This window comes from Microtus pennsylvanicus, chromosome 6, assembly GCF_037038515.1.
Source record: "Microtus pennsylvanicus isolate mMicPen1 chromosome 6, mMicPen1.hap1, whole genome shotgun sequence".
Classification (NCBI taxonomy): Eukaryota; Metazoa; Chordata; class Mammalia; order Rodentia; family Cricetidae; genus Microtus; species Microtus pennsylvanicus.
Window position 1 is genome coordinate 64,146,935 of NC_134584.1, and position 14,058 is coordinate 64,160,992.

The 14,058-nt window shown below is 34.2% G+C and overlaps 2 protein-coding genes across 5 annotated transcripts in view; one reads left to right on the top strand and one right to left on the bottom strand.

Annotated features, from left to right (window-relative positions):
* Rasa1 (RAS p21 protein activator 1) overlaps positions 1–10,403 on the top strand; it is a 71,156-nt gene extending 60,753 nt beyond the window's left edge. For both annotated transcript variants that reach the window (XM_075976364.1, XM_075976365.1), the window contains exons 19-25: positions 654–769; positions 1,726–1,812; positions 3,460–3,527; positions 5,877–5,965; positions 6,907–6,984; positions 8,419–8,553; positions 9,280–10,403. In XM_075976364.1, coding sequence (XP_075832479.1) covers positions 654–769; positions 1,726–1,812; positions 3,460–3,527; positions 5,877–5,965; positions 6,907–6,984; positions 8,419–8,553; positions 9,280–9,363 — 657 coding nt within the window. In that variant the 3' untranslated portion in view covers positions 9,364–10,403. The remainder of the gene's footprint in view (positions 1–653; positions 770–1,725; positions 1,813–3,459; positions 3,528–5,876; positions 5,966–6,906; positions 6,985–8,418; positions 8,554–9,279) is intronic.
* Ccnh (cyclin H) overlaps positions 1–14,058 on the bottom strand; it is a 46,981-nt gene that overhangs the window by 13,893 nt on the left and 19,030 nt on the right. For 2 of the 3 annotated variants that reach the window (XR_012910903.1, XM_075976367.1), the window contains exons 8-9: positions 13,853–13,913; positions 12,681–12,836 (exon numbers count right to left, since the gene is read on the bottom strand). Coding sequence is in view for 2 of the 3 variants with exons in the window: in XM_075976367.1 (XP_075832482.1) it covers positions 12,798–12,836; positions 13,853–13,913 (100 nt within the window). In the remaining variant the exon portion in view is untranslated. Of the gene's footprint in view, positions 1–12,680; positions 12,837–13,852; positions 13,914–14,058 lie in introns of those variants that run through there. The other variant, XM_075976368.1, reaches the window with a different exon arrangement.

Here is a 14,058-nt window from a genome sequence, read left to right on the forward strand (position 1 = left end):
CAAAGTCAAACTCAAGGAAAAACTTGTAAATGTAACATCTTTTCCATAGAGGTCTCTATGAGTTATTTTAAAGATGATTAAGGTTTTAGTGCAAGTTTATAAGCAACTATACAGTCATAAGCAGAATCCTGCTTATGTAACTATTCTACTTGATGGGTGCTACAGAGCAATTATAAAGGAAGACTGTTATCACACAAGCCTTGAGAGTGTGTCAGTAAAATAAGGAAGTACTTGGTAACACTTGGACCTGTCAAATGTTAATTCTGCCATAACAAAATGAGTGTTTTATTGGTAGAAGCTGAGGATAATCCAGTAATTACTACGAGAATTGACAAAAGTATTTCAGATTTTTAGGTACATCTGGCATATCAGAAAACAGAAATTAGGAGTGTTGTCCTTGAAAGATTCTAAGTGTTCGTGATTCTATTTGCACATTTTGGCTATCTTAGCCACTATTTTGAACCTCATTAAAAAGTTTTTTCCTCAGATAATTAGAAATGAGTGGCTTACTATTTGGTTGAGTGACAGAATGAATGGAATTTGCGTATGTGGGAGCAGCTGACATCTTTGAAAAAATAACTGCACATTTACCATGACTTACCTGAGTCTATCGTCACCAAAATGAATTTGTATTGGTTTGTTCCTTCTCTTAGTTAAGTCCATCAAAGTTAGAAAAGAATGAAGATGTGAACACTAATTTAGCACACCTATTGAACATACTTTCAGAGCTTGTGGAGAAAATATTCATGGCTTCAGAAATACTCCCACCGTAAGTTGTCAGATTGTTTGCCAAAAATTAATGCATCTGTGTTTTCTAAGTTTTCTTTTAAAGAATGCTTTCTATTAGTGTTACTGGTATTGGTATGAGAGGTTTTTAGTCCTTAAATGGATTATGAACTGGATGTGGCGGTGCATGCCTTAATACCCAGTACTTGGGAGGCAGAGGCAGGCAGATCTGAGTTTGAGGCCAGCCTGGTCTATACAGAGAAACCTCTATCTCCTCTCAAAAAAGATGGATTATGTTTAAGGAAAAAAGAATAGATGAGTGAAATAATGGTTTAAAAAGCCAGAGTAAAATATAGACTTCATGGCACCTGCCTGTATTTTCAGTATTGAAGTGGGTAATCCAAGATGATGATGAATTTCGGCCACATAGCAAGATCTTGTCTCACAAAAGAGGAAAATAGAAACACATAAACTGTATGTCCATATGAACTGAGTAAGCCTGGCATATATTGTAGCTTAGATAATGAGTAACATGTCTCAGATCTGAGGGCAATATTTGTAAATCTAGTTTCTAGTTCTTGCCTAGCGTTAGATTCCCAGGAAAGAAAAACCAAAGTCAAGTATGTACACAAGATACCAGTATCGTGTCTGCTTACAAGTCAGTGTGAGTAGACTCACTTGTTTAGATGGAGAAGTCAGAATAGTAGAATATGTGCCACATTAATTCCTCTATAGTCTCATGCTTAATCATTTGTTTCATAGTTTTCATTAACAGAAGTTAAAATCAATGGAGCCAAACCTACTGCATTATGTTTCTACACCCATTACTAAATATGCTTCTTTTACTTTTGACAAAATACCTTTTTTAGATGAGAAGGTCAAATGAATTAAAATATGGTATATTGGTTGGGTAAATTAAAATTTTGGCTGCCAGTAATTATGATGATGATATTAACTTTCTGTATTGAGATATTTATGTTATTCTTTTTATTTTGGCAGGACACTGAGATATATTTATGGGTGTCTGCAGAAATCTGTTCAGCGTAAGTGGCCTACAAATAACACCATGAGAACAAGAGTTGTTAGGTAAGAGTCACTTCCCATTTGTCGTAGTCACTGTATGCAGTATACACTGATTTGTGTATGTAGGCAGAGACAGAGGAAATTGGTGCCTGGAGAAGTACAGTAGTTGAACCATCTCGATTTTAATTGATTTGAAACATCTGTGATTCCAAGCTAATCTCTAACTATACATTCTAGCTCTCATTTAGTCTGTTTGTCATATATCAGGAACTGCTTTAGCAGCTAATTTGAGAGTACATATATGGACTTAAATTATCTGCTTAAGTTACGAACCGTTAAGAACCATGCAGAACTAAAGCAAAATTCCTATGACTACCTAATATATTAATATTGTTCAAAGATTTTGTTAAGCATACCTCAGCCAGTACAAAGTGGTGAGAAATTTAGTAGAAATGCATCAAATACAGTTTTCTAGTAATTATAGAAAATGTACATTGCCAGTCACATTACGTGTAAAATATAAATTTTAAGGACACATTTCTGATGTAAATTTTGTCAGGAGGCTTTTACTTATCTTGCAGAGAGAATTTCTATTAGTGGCCCAAGGGCAGTTCTGAGGTAAGGCACTAGTTTAACACTCAGAGCTCCTGGATTTGATTCCTACCTCTGAATAAAACAGGCTAGCCAAACCCCTCCTAGTTAGCTTCACTAAGACACATGCAACAATTGTAGGAAGAAAGAAAATTTACAAGCATACTATTTGAGCAGTTGTGTATGGTGGACATTAAACTGTTATGTATAATACATGTTTTAAATGTGTAACCATTAAACTAGTACAGCAGAGAATCCTTTAATTGAATTTAATGTGACAAAGTGCTTTAGAGGTTTTTCATGCCTAAGGTGATTTCTCTTCCTAATAATAAGCTTTTAAATTAAGTACTGTCAATGTATTATTTAATTTAAAATCACCTTAAAATTCAAAAATACATTTTCACTGAAATTTACTAATGGGTCAATGTTTTCAATTTAGGTTTCTAGTTAGGTATCAAAATATTTTCAGTAAACCTTATATAGGAACTTTCTTTAAGAAGAAATATCAAATTGTAAAGTTATTAATTGCTGTAAGGAATTTTATAAACTCTGGGGACTAATGCTTTGTAAGGTTACTTATTACCATAGATTCTTTTTAAAAAGAAGTAAAAATTTATACAGCATATACTTAATACTACTGATGGAAGGAGGCAGAGAAGGGTATCTATAAGCTTACATTAACTATAGAACTTTATTGTATGAATTTTATCAAGGATTCTTTGATAATTACAGCATATTCCAATGTCTATATAAGTCGGCAGCAATAGTGATACAATCATCTTAATTCACACTTTTCTGTTTAAATAAACTTTAAAAAGACAGCAAGAAAGTGGGTAATTTGGAACCTTCTCTATCTATAAAACATTATTTGAATCCTCCTAATCTTTCAGCAGTTCTCAGTGTTTTAATACAGTACTTACCAGGATAAAACAAATTACTAATCTGCAATAAACAAGTATTTCCAAAGTAATTCTGAAATTATGTTTGCCTTACAGTTTTCTTCATGACTGTGTTTAGGCTTTCCCATGTTGGAAATAAAGGTTGTGGTTCTAAGTTTAAATATTTTATGTTTATATTGTAAACATATAGTTTTCTAAAAGAATTTTCCCTCCCAATTAGTGGTTTTGTTTTTCTTCGGCTTATCTGCCCTGCTATCCTGAGTCCACGGATGTTTAATATCATTTCAGGTAAAAACCTTTTAATAAACTTTGAAATGGGAAAAGCTTCATTACTTCCGTAACATTTGAAAAAAATACTTGCACTTTAAATCAATGCTCAGTAATGCACTATCCCCTGCCTTCTTTATTCTTTTGGTATCCAACATGTTGGATTTTTTTCTGTTCCTGTGACTTTAGTTTGTGTTATTTTTTTTTTAAGCATACGAGTGTATATGTACAGGCATTTGCTTGCCATGATGTGTGTACAGGAGTCACAGGACAACTTCTGGGAGTTGATTGTCTCTTTTCACTCTTTGCCTGGCATTGAAATTAGGTCAGCAGGCTTGGTGGCACTGAGATATGTTACTGGCTCTCACACTTAGAGCGTTTACAGGATAGGAATTCTCTTTTGTCCTAGTCTACATCAGGTTGCTGTAAGCTGAAAAGATGCATCAGTGAACATTTAACAAAGAAGGTAGACCAGATTCTTCCAGTTATATAATATTAATTGACCGTTTTATTTTCTAATAAGTTTGGTCCCATTTTGCTTTTTACTCATTTGTCCAAGTTTGCAGATTTGTAAGCTTATGAAGGGAAAACTATTAATATAACTTCAATGTAGTAATGAGCCAATTAATATTAATGGGAAGAAACAATCACTTTTATACTAATAATTTGAAGCTCAAAGCTGTATTAAAAATTATTTGAGCTGGGAATATATTTCACAGAACTTAGGAGGCTAAGGCACAAAGAAAGGTCATTGCCAGCCTGGACTATATAGGTAGACCATGTCACTCAGCACAGTGCTGTGTACCTATCATGCAAGACGTTGAGTCTGAGAGTTCCCTGGATCTTAATATCATGCAAGACGTTGAGTCTGAGAGTTCCCTGGATCTTAATATCATGCAAGACGTTGAGTCTGAGAGTTCCCTGGATCTTAAAAACAAACAAAAGACTTTTTTTCAATATTTTAATTTTAGTTTCATACTCCTCACATGTCTATAGTTACTATTCATTACTACTAAAGTAAGTGAATACATGCATATTAAGAATAAAGATGGGCTGGTGAGATGGTCCTCACCATACTGCTCTTTATACAGAATTCAGTTCCCAACACCCATGTCAGGTGGCTCCAAAGGATCAGACACCCTTTTCTCCCTTTTGTGGGTAGCTGCATTTATTTGTACATATCCACACACAAATACACTGAAGTTTTAGAAAATGAAATTGAAAGGCTTAGAATTTGTTCTGAGGGTTTTATTCATTGCTACTTCAACAGTATGTGAACTTGAATTAAAATTTTACGACACAGTCTAAAACAGTGAGTCAGAATATAAGATGTGAAGTTATTAATCTTGGGCTGGTAATGTAACTCAGTTGGTAGAATGCTGGCAGAGCATACATGAGGTCCTGGGTTCAATGCCTTATACCTGATGAAACTCAGGAAGGAGAAAAGGCAGGAGGTTAGAAATTCAAGGTTGTCTCAGACTGAGTTTAAGAATAGCATATATCTGAACATAGCGGACAATGAGGACTACTGAGAACTCAAGAACAATGGCAATGGGTTTCTGATCCTACTGCACGCACTGGCTTTGTGGGAGCCTAGGCAGTTTGGATGCTCAACTTACTAGACCTGGATGGAGGTGGGGGTTCCTTGGACTTCCCACAGGACAGGGAACCCTGATTGCTTTTTGGGATGGGGGGGGGGACTTAATTGGGGGAGGGGGAGGGAAATGGGAGGCGGTGACGGGGAAGAGACAGAAATCTTTAATAAATAAATAAATTAAAAAAAAAAAGTTCCAGCCAGAAGTCAAGGGTCCAAAAAAAAAAAAAAAAGAACAGCATATAGGACATAAGAGAAATCGGGGGGGGGGGTGTTAATTGTCAGTTTCTGGTTTGGTAGCTACAGATACTTTTTTTGTATTCCATTTTCCATGTTCTACAGGGAAGTTTTTCATGAGCTTGAAAACTGATCTTTCAAGTGAACTATTAATGTCAGAAGCAGGGAACTGCTAAGATAAAATGGTTCCCTAAGTTGGTTGAAATTAGCCTTGTGAGTGGTTCTGAAAGGTTTGTAGAGTGACAATCTTCTTAGCAATAAAGCAGCTTTTTGAGGTATTCTGAAATATTATAAGCCAGTTGGGAATTAATCAAGTTTGTAGTTCACAAAACAAGAAGCAATTAAAAATGTGTTCAGTTTTTTCTCCTTTTAACTTAAGTTCTTTGGACCTTAAGGTCATTTTTTTTTGACTATTCTGAATATATTTTGAGTAAAGGATTGTTAGTGCATAAGAGTAAAGAAAAATGCTAAATTTATAATGGTTTACCTCAATGCACCTTTGGAGTTGGTGTCATTAGTTGTACCAAATTCTCTTCTAGATTCCCCATCTCCTATTGCTGCAAGAACACTGACATTAGTGGCTAAGTCTGTGCAGAATTTAGCAAACCTTGTGGAATTTGGAGCTAAGGTAAACATATTTTGATGTTTAAAATTCATTGACCACATTTTAAATGGTTTTTTATTTCACAATCAACGTACTCGATCTTCAAAACAGTGTACTATGTAAATACTGGAATAATACAATTACCTCTTTTGTAACTCCTTGTCCAACTCACAAGCATGTACTGCTCTCTTACCAACCACTAGTTAGTATGCTGTCCTCTGTCAGATATTCAGATGTAATGTATTCTCTATACTTCCTTTCAGATTGATCCAAAACTTTGGGGTATAATTAATAATTAAATACACATTTTAGGCTTTTGCCTAAATAGGCAATTTCCTCTTAATTTCTTGCCAAATTCAGTAATTTTTCCAAAAAATGGTTTACTTTTATGTATATGACTGTTTTTGCCTGCATGCATATAAGTACACTGCTGTGTTCCTGGTGCTCACTTAAGCCAGAAGAGGGCACTAGATTTCCTGCAACATGACAGGAACCATCATGTGAATGCTGGAAACAAAACCTTGGTCCTCTGCAAGAACAGCAAGTGCTCTTAATGCTGAGCCATCTCTCCAGCCCCCAAGTTAATCTCTTTATGTTTCATTACTTGTCTTAGAAATTTCATGCCTACATCTTATTACATTTGAGATTTATAGTTGATATTGTGTTACCTATAAATTGTAACACTTTTGAATTTATCTGAAATCCATGGCATATTTTGTCTCATTGCAATCATAGGGAATTTTTTTCACTGTATTTTAACTTCCTACAATATGTTGGATTCTTCATAATTCATCAATAATAAATTCTAAATATTATAAATAATTTGTTTCTGCCAAGCTATGTTAAATGATTTCTGATTTGTAATTAACTCTACCAAGTTTCATATAGTAAATCTTGCTTTATGGATAGTTGTTGTAAAACAGTTTTTGTTAAGACATATGAGGCCTGTCTTTTTAATTTTTTAGGAACCTTATATGGAAGGTGTTAATCCATTCATCAAAAGCAATAAACATCGCATGATCATGTTTTTAGATGAACTTGGGGTATGTATATAATTTTCACACTTTTTGAGAATTTAGTCATATGGCAATAACCTTTAGATTTTAAAATCAGAAGTTCAAAGTAAAATCTTTTTTATGCACTTATTCTTGCATAAATGGCTTATACAGGCATACACAATTGTGGCTTTCAACCAGTCATATTTTAGATCATCTTTTCATTCTTTTAAGTTGTAGCTAAAATAAAATTTGAAGCCAGTTAGATTGGAACTTAAAGTTAGAACTAGATGAAAATGTAATTATTAGAACTCATTTGAACTTTTATAAATAAAATTATGACACAAAATTAAAGAATATGTTTATAATTTCTGAGACCCTAAATAGTAAGTTAAATTTTCTACATCATTCCAAAGATACATTTCAAGGACTGAATGAATTTTAAAACAAATATATTCATATTGTAGTGTGTGTACACAGAGAAAAATTTGTGTTGAGCCAGGTTTATGTCATCAAAATTATTGAAGATTGGGTTGTCTTATGTTTTGGAATACATTAGTATATCCCAACTCAGTGATTCATTTCAAAGCACATGTCACCACTATCAAACCATTCTGACAAAAAAAGGGGGTGCAAGTAAGCACAATATAATAAGCTCCATATTTATAAGAAACTTCTGAGTAAACTCCTGTGAAAGTTCCATTTGGAGTGTTTCTGATAAAAATACAGTTAGTCAGTTTTCCTTGAACTTTTTGTTGTTTCTACCAGTCTTCAAGCTCTGTGAAGGTAAGCAAGATTGTAATGTGTTTCATCTTACAATTTTTTTTATCAAATCACTTATCAAATAAGTGATTCAGTTAAAATGAATGCATTTGAATTATTTCTTCACTCCAAACAACTAAAATGCTCTTCAACTTTTAGGAAAGTGTCTAACAAGCACTATCACTAAAAAGTAGAATAAATTTAAGATTAATAAACCTGTTCAGTGTTTAAGGCCTAAAATATTACTGGCATTTAAGGTAATACAGTAATCTAAACTTATTATGATGGCTAAGTTACTCCACGAATGTTCAACACTATAATGCCCAGTGATCCCACATTTTTATCTTGAGTAGTTTACAGAAATTGCAAAGGAACCCTTTATTACACTTTAATGTAGTTCCTCTTTAGATGCTCATCAGTTTACATACAGTATCTTAGTTTTATTCAGTCTAAGCACTGAAATTGTATTAATCCAAATCAGCAATTAACGATGTTACAATTTATTTGACATATGCTCTAAAAAAATCAACTCAAGATACTGTCATCCTATGGAAGAGTATGGAATCTGGCTTCCTTCCTTGTGAATAGAGGTTCTAAAACCTGTTTAGCAAAATTATTTGAATAAAAGTTATTAGGAAAATCAATGCTTTATATGTAGTTAGGATAATTTTAGAAAAGACTTCAAGGATTTCTAAATGCAGTTTTATGATTTCCTTAAAGAATGTACCTGAACTTCCGGACACTACAGAACATTCTAGAACTGACCTGTCTCGTGACTTAGCAGCCCTGCATGAGATTTGTGTAGCTCATTCAGATGAACTGAGAACACTCAGTAATGAGCGTGGTGCACAGCAGGTAGGTCATTACAAAATGGTAATGCTTATACTTAAGATAAGATAGTACACATAAAAATGGCAAGCGATAAAAATAAAAGTGCCAAGTAAATTATTTTCAGAAGGAAGGCGTGTTAGTCCTTCAGTTAAGTCTCACACCAAGTATACATGAGCAAAGTTACTTGTCAAACACAGGAGAAATATATGAGAATTTTGAAAAATGTCTACAGATGATACTTTATTATAATGATTGAAGTCGGTGTGGATCATAGGTCACACCTTAAAAAAATACTAGTCCATAATAGATTTCTCCTGTCCTTACCAACGGATGTAGGGGTATATTCAAATAAGCACTAGACCTGGAAAGGGTTTCTAACTAACCTAGTGTTGGTCATTGGAGACAGTCTTTCTTGAGCTTAAAGGCACAGGGGAAGTATAAATCAAGGTACATACATCCTAAATGCTACCACTGTACTCCTTTCCTGTCTGGCGAAGATTTCACTTAAAACAGCTCATGACCGAGGTTTATAATGGCAAATATAAAGTGATATAAGATTGTCTCTTTCTTGGTTACAACTAAAAATGTTCAGTTTAAGTAATCAGAACTCAGTTTTATGTAAGGAGTAGAATGCTAGGTCCTTAAGAATCCCATTGGTTTGACATAGTTTTTATTAAATTAAAGTTTCTGCATTGAAATTTTGCACTCTGCTTAATGATTTTTACTCACACTGTTTTTCTTTGTGTCTAGCATGTACTGAAAAAACTTCTGGCTATAACAGAACTGCTTCAACAAAAACAAAACCAGTATACAAAAACCAATGATGTCAGGTAGCAGCCTGGTGTTCTGCATGGATCAGCACCCCAACATGGGAATTCACATCACTATGTCTCCTTTGCTCTTGCCAAAAAATAAAAAATAAAAAAAAAAAGAGAAAGAAAAAAATTAGCACACCTTTCCACATTCCAGTGATGTGTAAGCTATGCAAACAAAAACCCAAGATTCTGCTGGCTAGTAACTGCCAGCACCTTTGTAAGCTATCTGTGCAGAATATTTGCACTTTTTCCACATGGAATCTTTACCAAACTCTGAGCCTTGGTGTACAGTTCAACTTTCACAATAAAGAAAAAAAGCTATGTCTTGAACTTTGAAAATATATTTTCAATATATCCAATTGCCAAAGTTTTGTTGTCTTTTGGAAAACGAACTATGAAATCAACTGACAAGAAAACGCATTCTATTGACAACAGAATTTAACTGGATTGCAGACTGTTCTTACTTCTTATGAATATGACCATTTGACTGTTCACTGAATTTATTTGTATTTACAGTTTCCAGAGGTTGACATTATAATAGGAACAATCTTGCTGTATACTTTTTAAAAGTACTGTGCTATTCTTCCTGGAACTGTTGAAAGACAATATATAGAATGGATGATGAATATATGCTCATCAGCTTTATTTTTTAAACATACCACTTATTTTGTTGGAATTGTCAAAGACTGTATTTAGATTTCATGGTTTTGTTAAAATGTTTACAACAAGTAAATAGTTTAAATTCAATAAATATTATTGGTCATTGTACCAATCAATGCATGTTACCCATTTGACCATTTTATAAATTACTGATGTCTTTTATGTTTAGACAAACTGCTAGAATACTTGTGTCTATCCTAAGATGATTTTTTTTGTTACTGTATTATGCAGACAACCTCATCAACCACTTAACAACTTATACATCTTTGAACTTCTTGTACGTGTTTTACTGCTGGATAATTTAGTTTGTATAGTTCATCTGTTCTTATGTTTGTATTTTTTTGTGAAGTATCCACAGGGTTAAGTTAAAATAAACCAAGGGATAGCTTGCATAATTAATCATCTTACTATTTAACTTTATTCTAATTTTCTTTCTGCTTAGGGATAGTTCAAGCTTTAATATCAGAATAACGCCCAGGAGGATTTTTATTGTTTCTTTCACAAAGAATTTTATTTATTCACTCAGTGTACAACTTGTTAAGCAATGTGTCTTGTGCTGAAGACTTAAAAAAAAAACAAAACAATATGTATCAGACTGTCCTTAGTAATCAAAATAGGTTCCTGTTTGTTTAAAAAGAACCACCAAGGAAGGTATTAATAAAATGTTCCCTCAATAAAAATGTTTTCCTGAAGGCCTAGATTCCAAAAATATTTGATTGCATTCCTCAGAGATACTGTATATAGTGAAAGAGGTTAAATAATCAAGGGTTTATTTCCCTTTGCTGAGGAACAAATTGAAGAGGCCTCAATGTATTCTTTCGAAAGGTGTTAAATACTACCATTGAGAGATTTCCCTGGCTTAAATATGGATCTGAATGTAGCCATAAAGCTAAATTACTGCCCTTATTTAGCTTCAGCCAGATTAACTGAAAAAAAAAAAACAAAAAACCACAGATTGTGTTTTGCTTTGTAATCAATGCAGTCCCTTTCTCTCCATAATCCATTATAGTTCCTGTTCTTATTGGCTGCACTATGACCGTAACTCATCTTATTTCCTTGGTTTGCAAGGTGGAAGGGCTACAGACTGTTTAATGTAGATAAGGACTTTCAAAGATAGGTCAAGGTCCAAACTCTAGTTTAAAGCATTTTAGTTTATCCTCACTAATTGTACTTGACTGTTCAGCCATGATGGCCTATCTGCCATTCCTGACATGCTTCTCCTTTTTAACCATTTATTTTTAAAGAAATCTGAAAGATTTATCCTTATTTTTGTGTTTTACTGACATGTTCATGTCTTAAATTGGAGTGGGAAGTTTGTTTCTTACCTTCATGGGCCCTGTAGTAGCTAGGTGATTAGTGGCGAAATTATACCTTTCAAACTTTTTTTTTTTAAACTGGGGCTGGGTAGAAAATTTTCAGAGGTATATATGAACCCTGCTTTGGTGTCAAACTTTAGTGTTCTAAAAGAAAAACAGAAGACACACTGAGCATTTGCAGTTCTGTCTATAGTCTATCATGTTGCTTAACTTGAACTATACTTGGGTGTATATGCTTTGGTTTTTAGTCTATTAAAAAGCATTACATTTTATCAGTTTTACTCCAGAACAAGAAAGAAAACAGCAGAAACTCAAGCCATACAAGTAATTATTAGAGATGAACATGAGCATAAATCACCATATTTTAGACAGAACTAAAATGCTACCTACCCTCGTGGAAAATGTATCCTTGAGTATGTAAAGCTGGGTAGATTTACATTTGAGGTAGTTTAGTTTCATAGTTTCTTCAAGAGAGTTTTCGTGGGGGGAGGGGAGTAGAGAAAAAGCCAAAAAACAGAAACCAAAACAAAACACTGACCTAATAAAGACATACCTATCTGTACTTTGGTCCTAAGGTAATATCTACTACTTGCTACACTACGACAGTGTTAACAAACAACAAATACATGCACTGCTGTGGGTAGGCCTTCCAGGAGCAGGCATCATGATCATCTCCATTTTCTACTTGCTAGACTAGTACACTGAGGTATAATTCATGAAAGTCACAGAAAAACAAAGGTATATCTAAATAATGTAATTCCATGTTGTGGATTTTTATATTATTTCATTTTTAAGCTTTTGAATATTTCATTTACAAATTTCTAGTGACAGTAATGCCTATTTTATATGGATTCACTTATAAATCATTTAATGATAAAACTGACTATAATTTGCTATAACTTACCTGTGGTTACTTAAGATTTTTATCTAGACTCAAAAATTTTATTTTATTTAAACCCAGATGTCAGTAACTTAAGTTATTTAACTTAGAATAAGGTTTAGCACCTAAGCACTAAATAACTGCCCAATACTCTATAGCTCACAGTAATTCATAAATAGTTCAGTCTATTGAAGAAACATTTTGAAAAGCCAGTTGTAAGACCTTCTGGAGAATTAAAACTATTTCCTTAGCACTTCTAAAATTTACTGTTACTAAGTTTGGTTTTTCTGAATTTCTTCTAAATGGATAGGTTTGTTTAATCACATTTTGTTCAAAACAGCATAAGGAAGCGCACCACAGTACGACTTTGGCCACCATAGAGGGCATTTTGCTACTAATCTTAGTTATGATTATCCAAAATAAATGGTGTTCAGCCTCTTTTGAAGTTATATTTTATATAAAGCAATCACAAACAAAAACTATAATTAGAAAGGTTTAATATATTTTGACGTTTTCACATTGTACTAAAAAGAAAGTTAAATGTCACACATGCTTCCTACTTCTGTTGCTTAGGACTGCCGTAGTCATTTCAGATGGTTAGAGAGAATCTACCAGGTCATCATCAGTCCATTCCTCCTAAGGGGGAAAAAATGTGGTAAGGGTACCATTGAATCAGTGAGCCAGTTTTTCTTTTTACTTCCCTTTAAGAAAATGCTGACTGACAACAGTCTACTGTAGATTTATTTGTTTATTTATTTAGTTTTTGAGACCTCTCTTGGGGCTGCAGCCAGCCTCCCAAGGACTAGGACTGCAGGAGTGTGCTACTAAGTTCAGCTCCTGACTTTTATGACAGGACTCAGCCACCCACTCTAAGCAGGAGTTCTATGAAGGCTATCCTTTTGCCTCTCCTTATTTATCTTTGACTTTCAGAGACAATTTTAAAAACTGGGGTAAGGCAAGGGGGAAGAATCTTTTGAGAATAAGAGATTAAATTTAGCACCACTGCCTTCTAACATAGGAAGGACTCTTCAAATTTTAGAACTGGCTCATACAGTAGTGTAAAAAAACCAAATCCTCCAGCCAATGTCCTGCTTCTTGTTCAGCACCCTGTAACAAGCAACTGCCGCAAGTGCTCTCGCCCTCTGCCTTACCTTCCCTGCTGTGGATTCTAACCATCCTGACTGGTACCCAAAATAAATCTTTCAAATAAAGTTTATTTTCTTTTTGGTTTTGTTTTGTTTCTTAATTCAGACTGCACATAAAGAGGTGAGTAAAAAATTGTAATTTCAAACTTCAGAGATACTCGTTGGGAGGACTGAAATAAGAGTATTGGGTGATCAAGACCAGTTAAAACACTCATGGCCCCTTGAGCTGGGAGGTGGTGGTACACACCTTTAATCACAGCACTCCGGAGGCAGAGGCAGGCGGATATCTGAGTTTGAGGTCAGCCTGGTCTCTAAGAGCTAGTTCCAGGACAGATTTCAAAGCTACAGAGAAACACCCCCCGCTGCCAAAAAAAAAAAAAAAAAAACCCCATGCACGGCCCCACCTGTCTATAATGCTTACACTACTCCAGAACAGTACATCTTACTTAGGTCATGCCAGAAAAATGTAGAAATTATATAAAAGTTGGCCTTTAGGAGTAAACATACCTCTTCTTGTTTGAATTTCTTTGATACATAGTCATCATCTTCATAGCCTTTCCTCTTCTTCCTATAATTAAGCAATTAGCAACACTGATGGTGACAACATATAAAATAGGAACCAGCAAAGATATGTGAGCTATAACCCAATATGGTAGCTCACAGCTATAAATCCAACCCTCAAACTGAGGCAATAGTACTGCCTTACGTTCAGG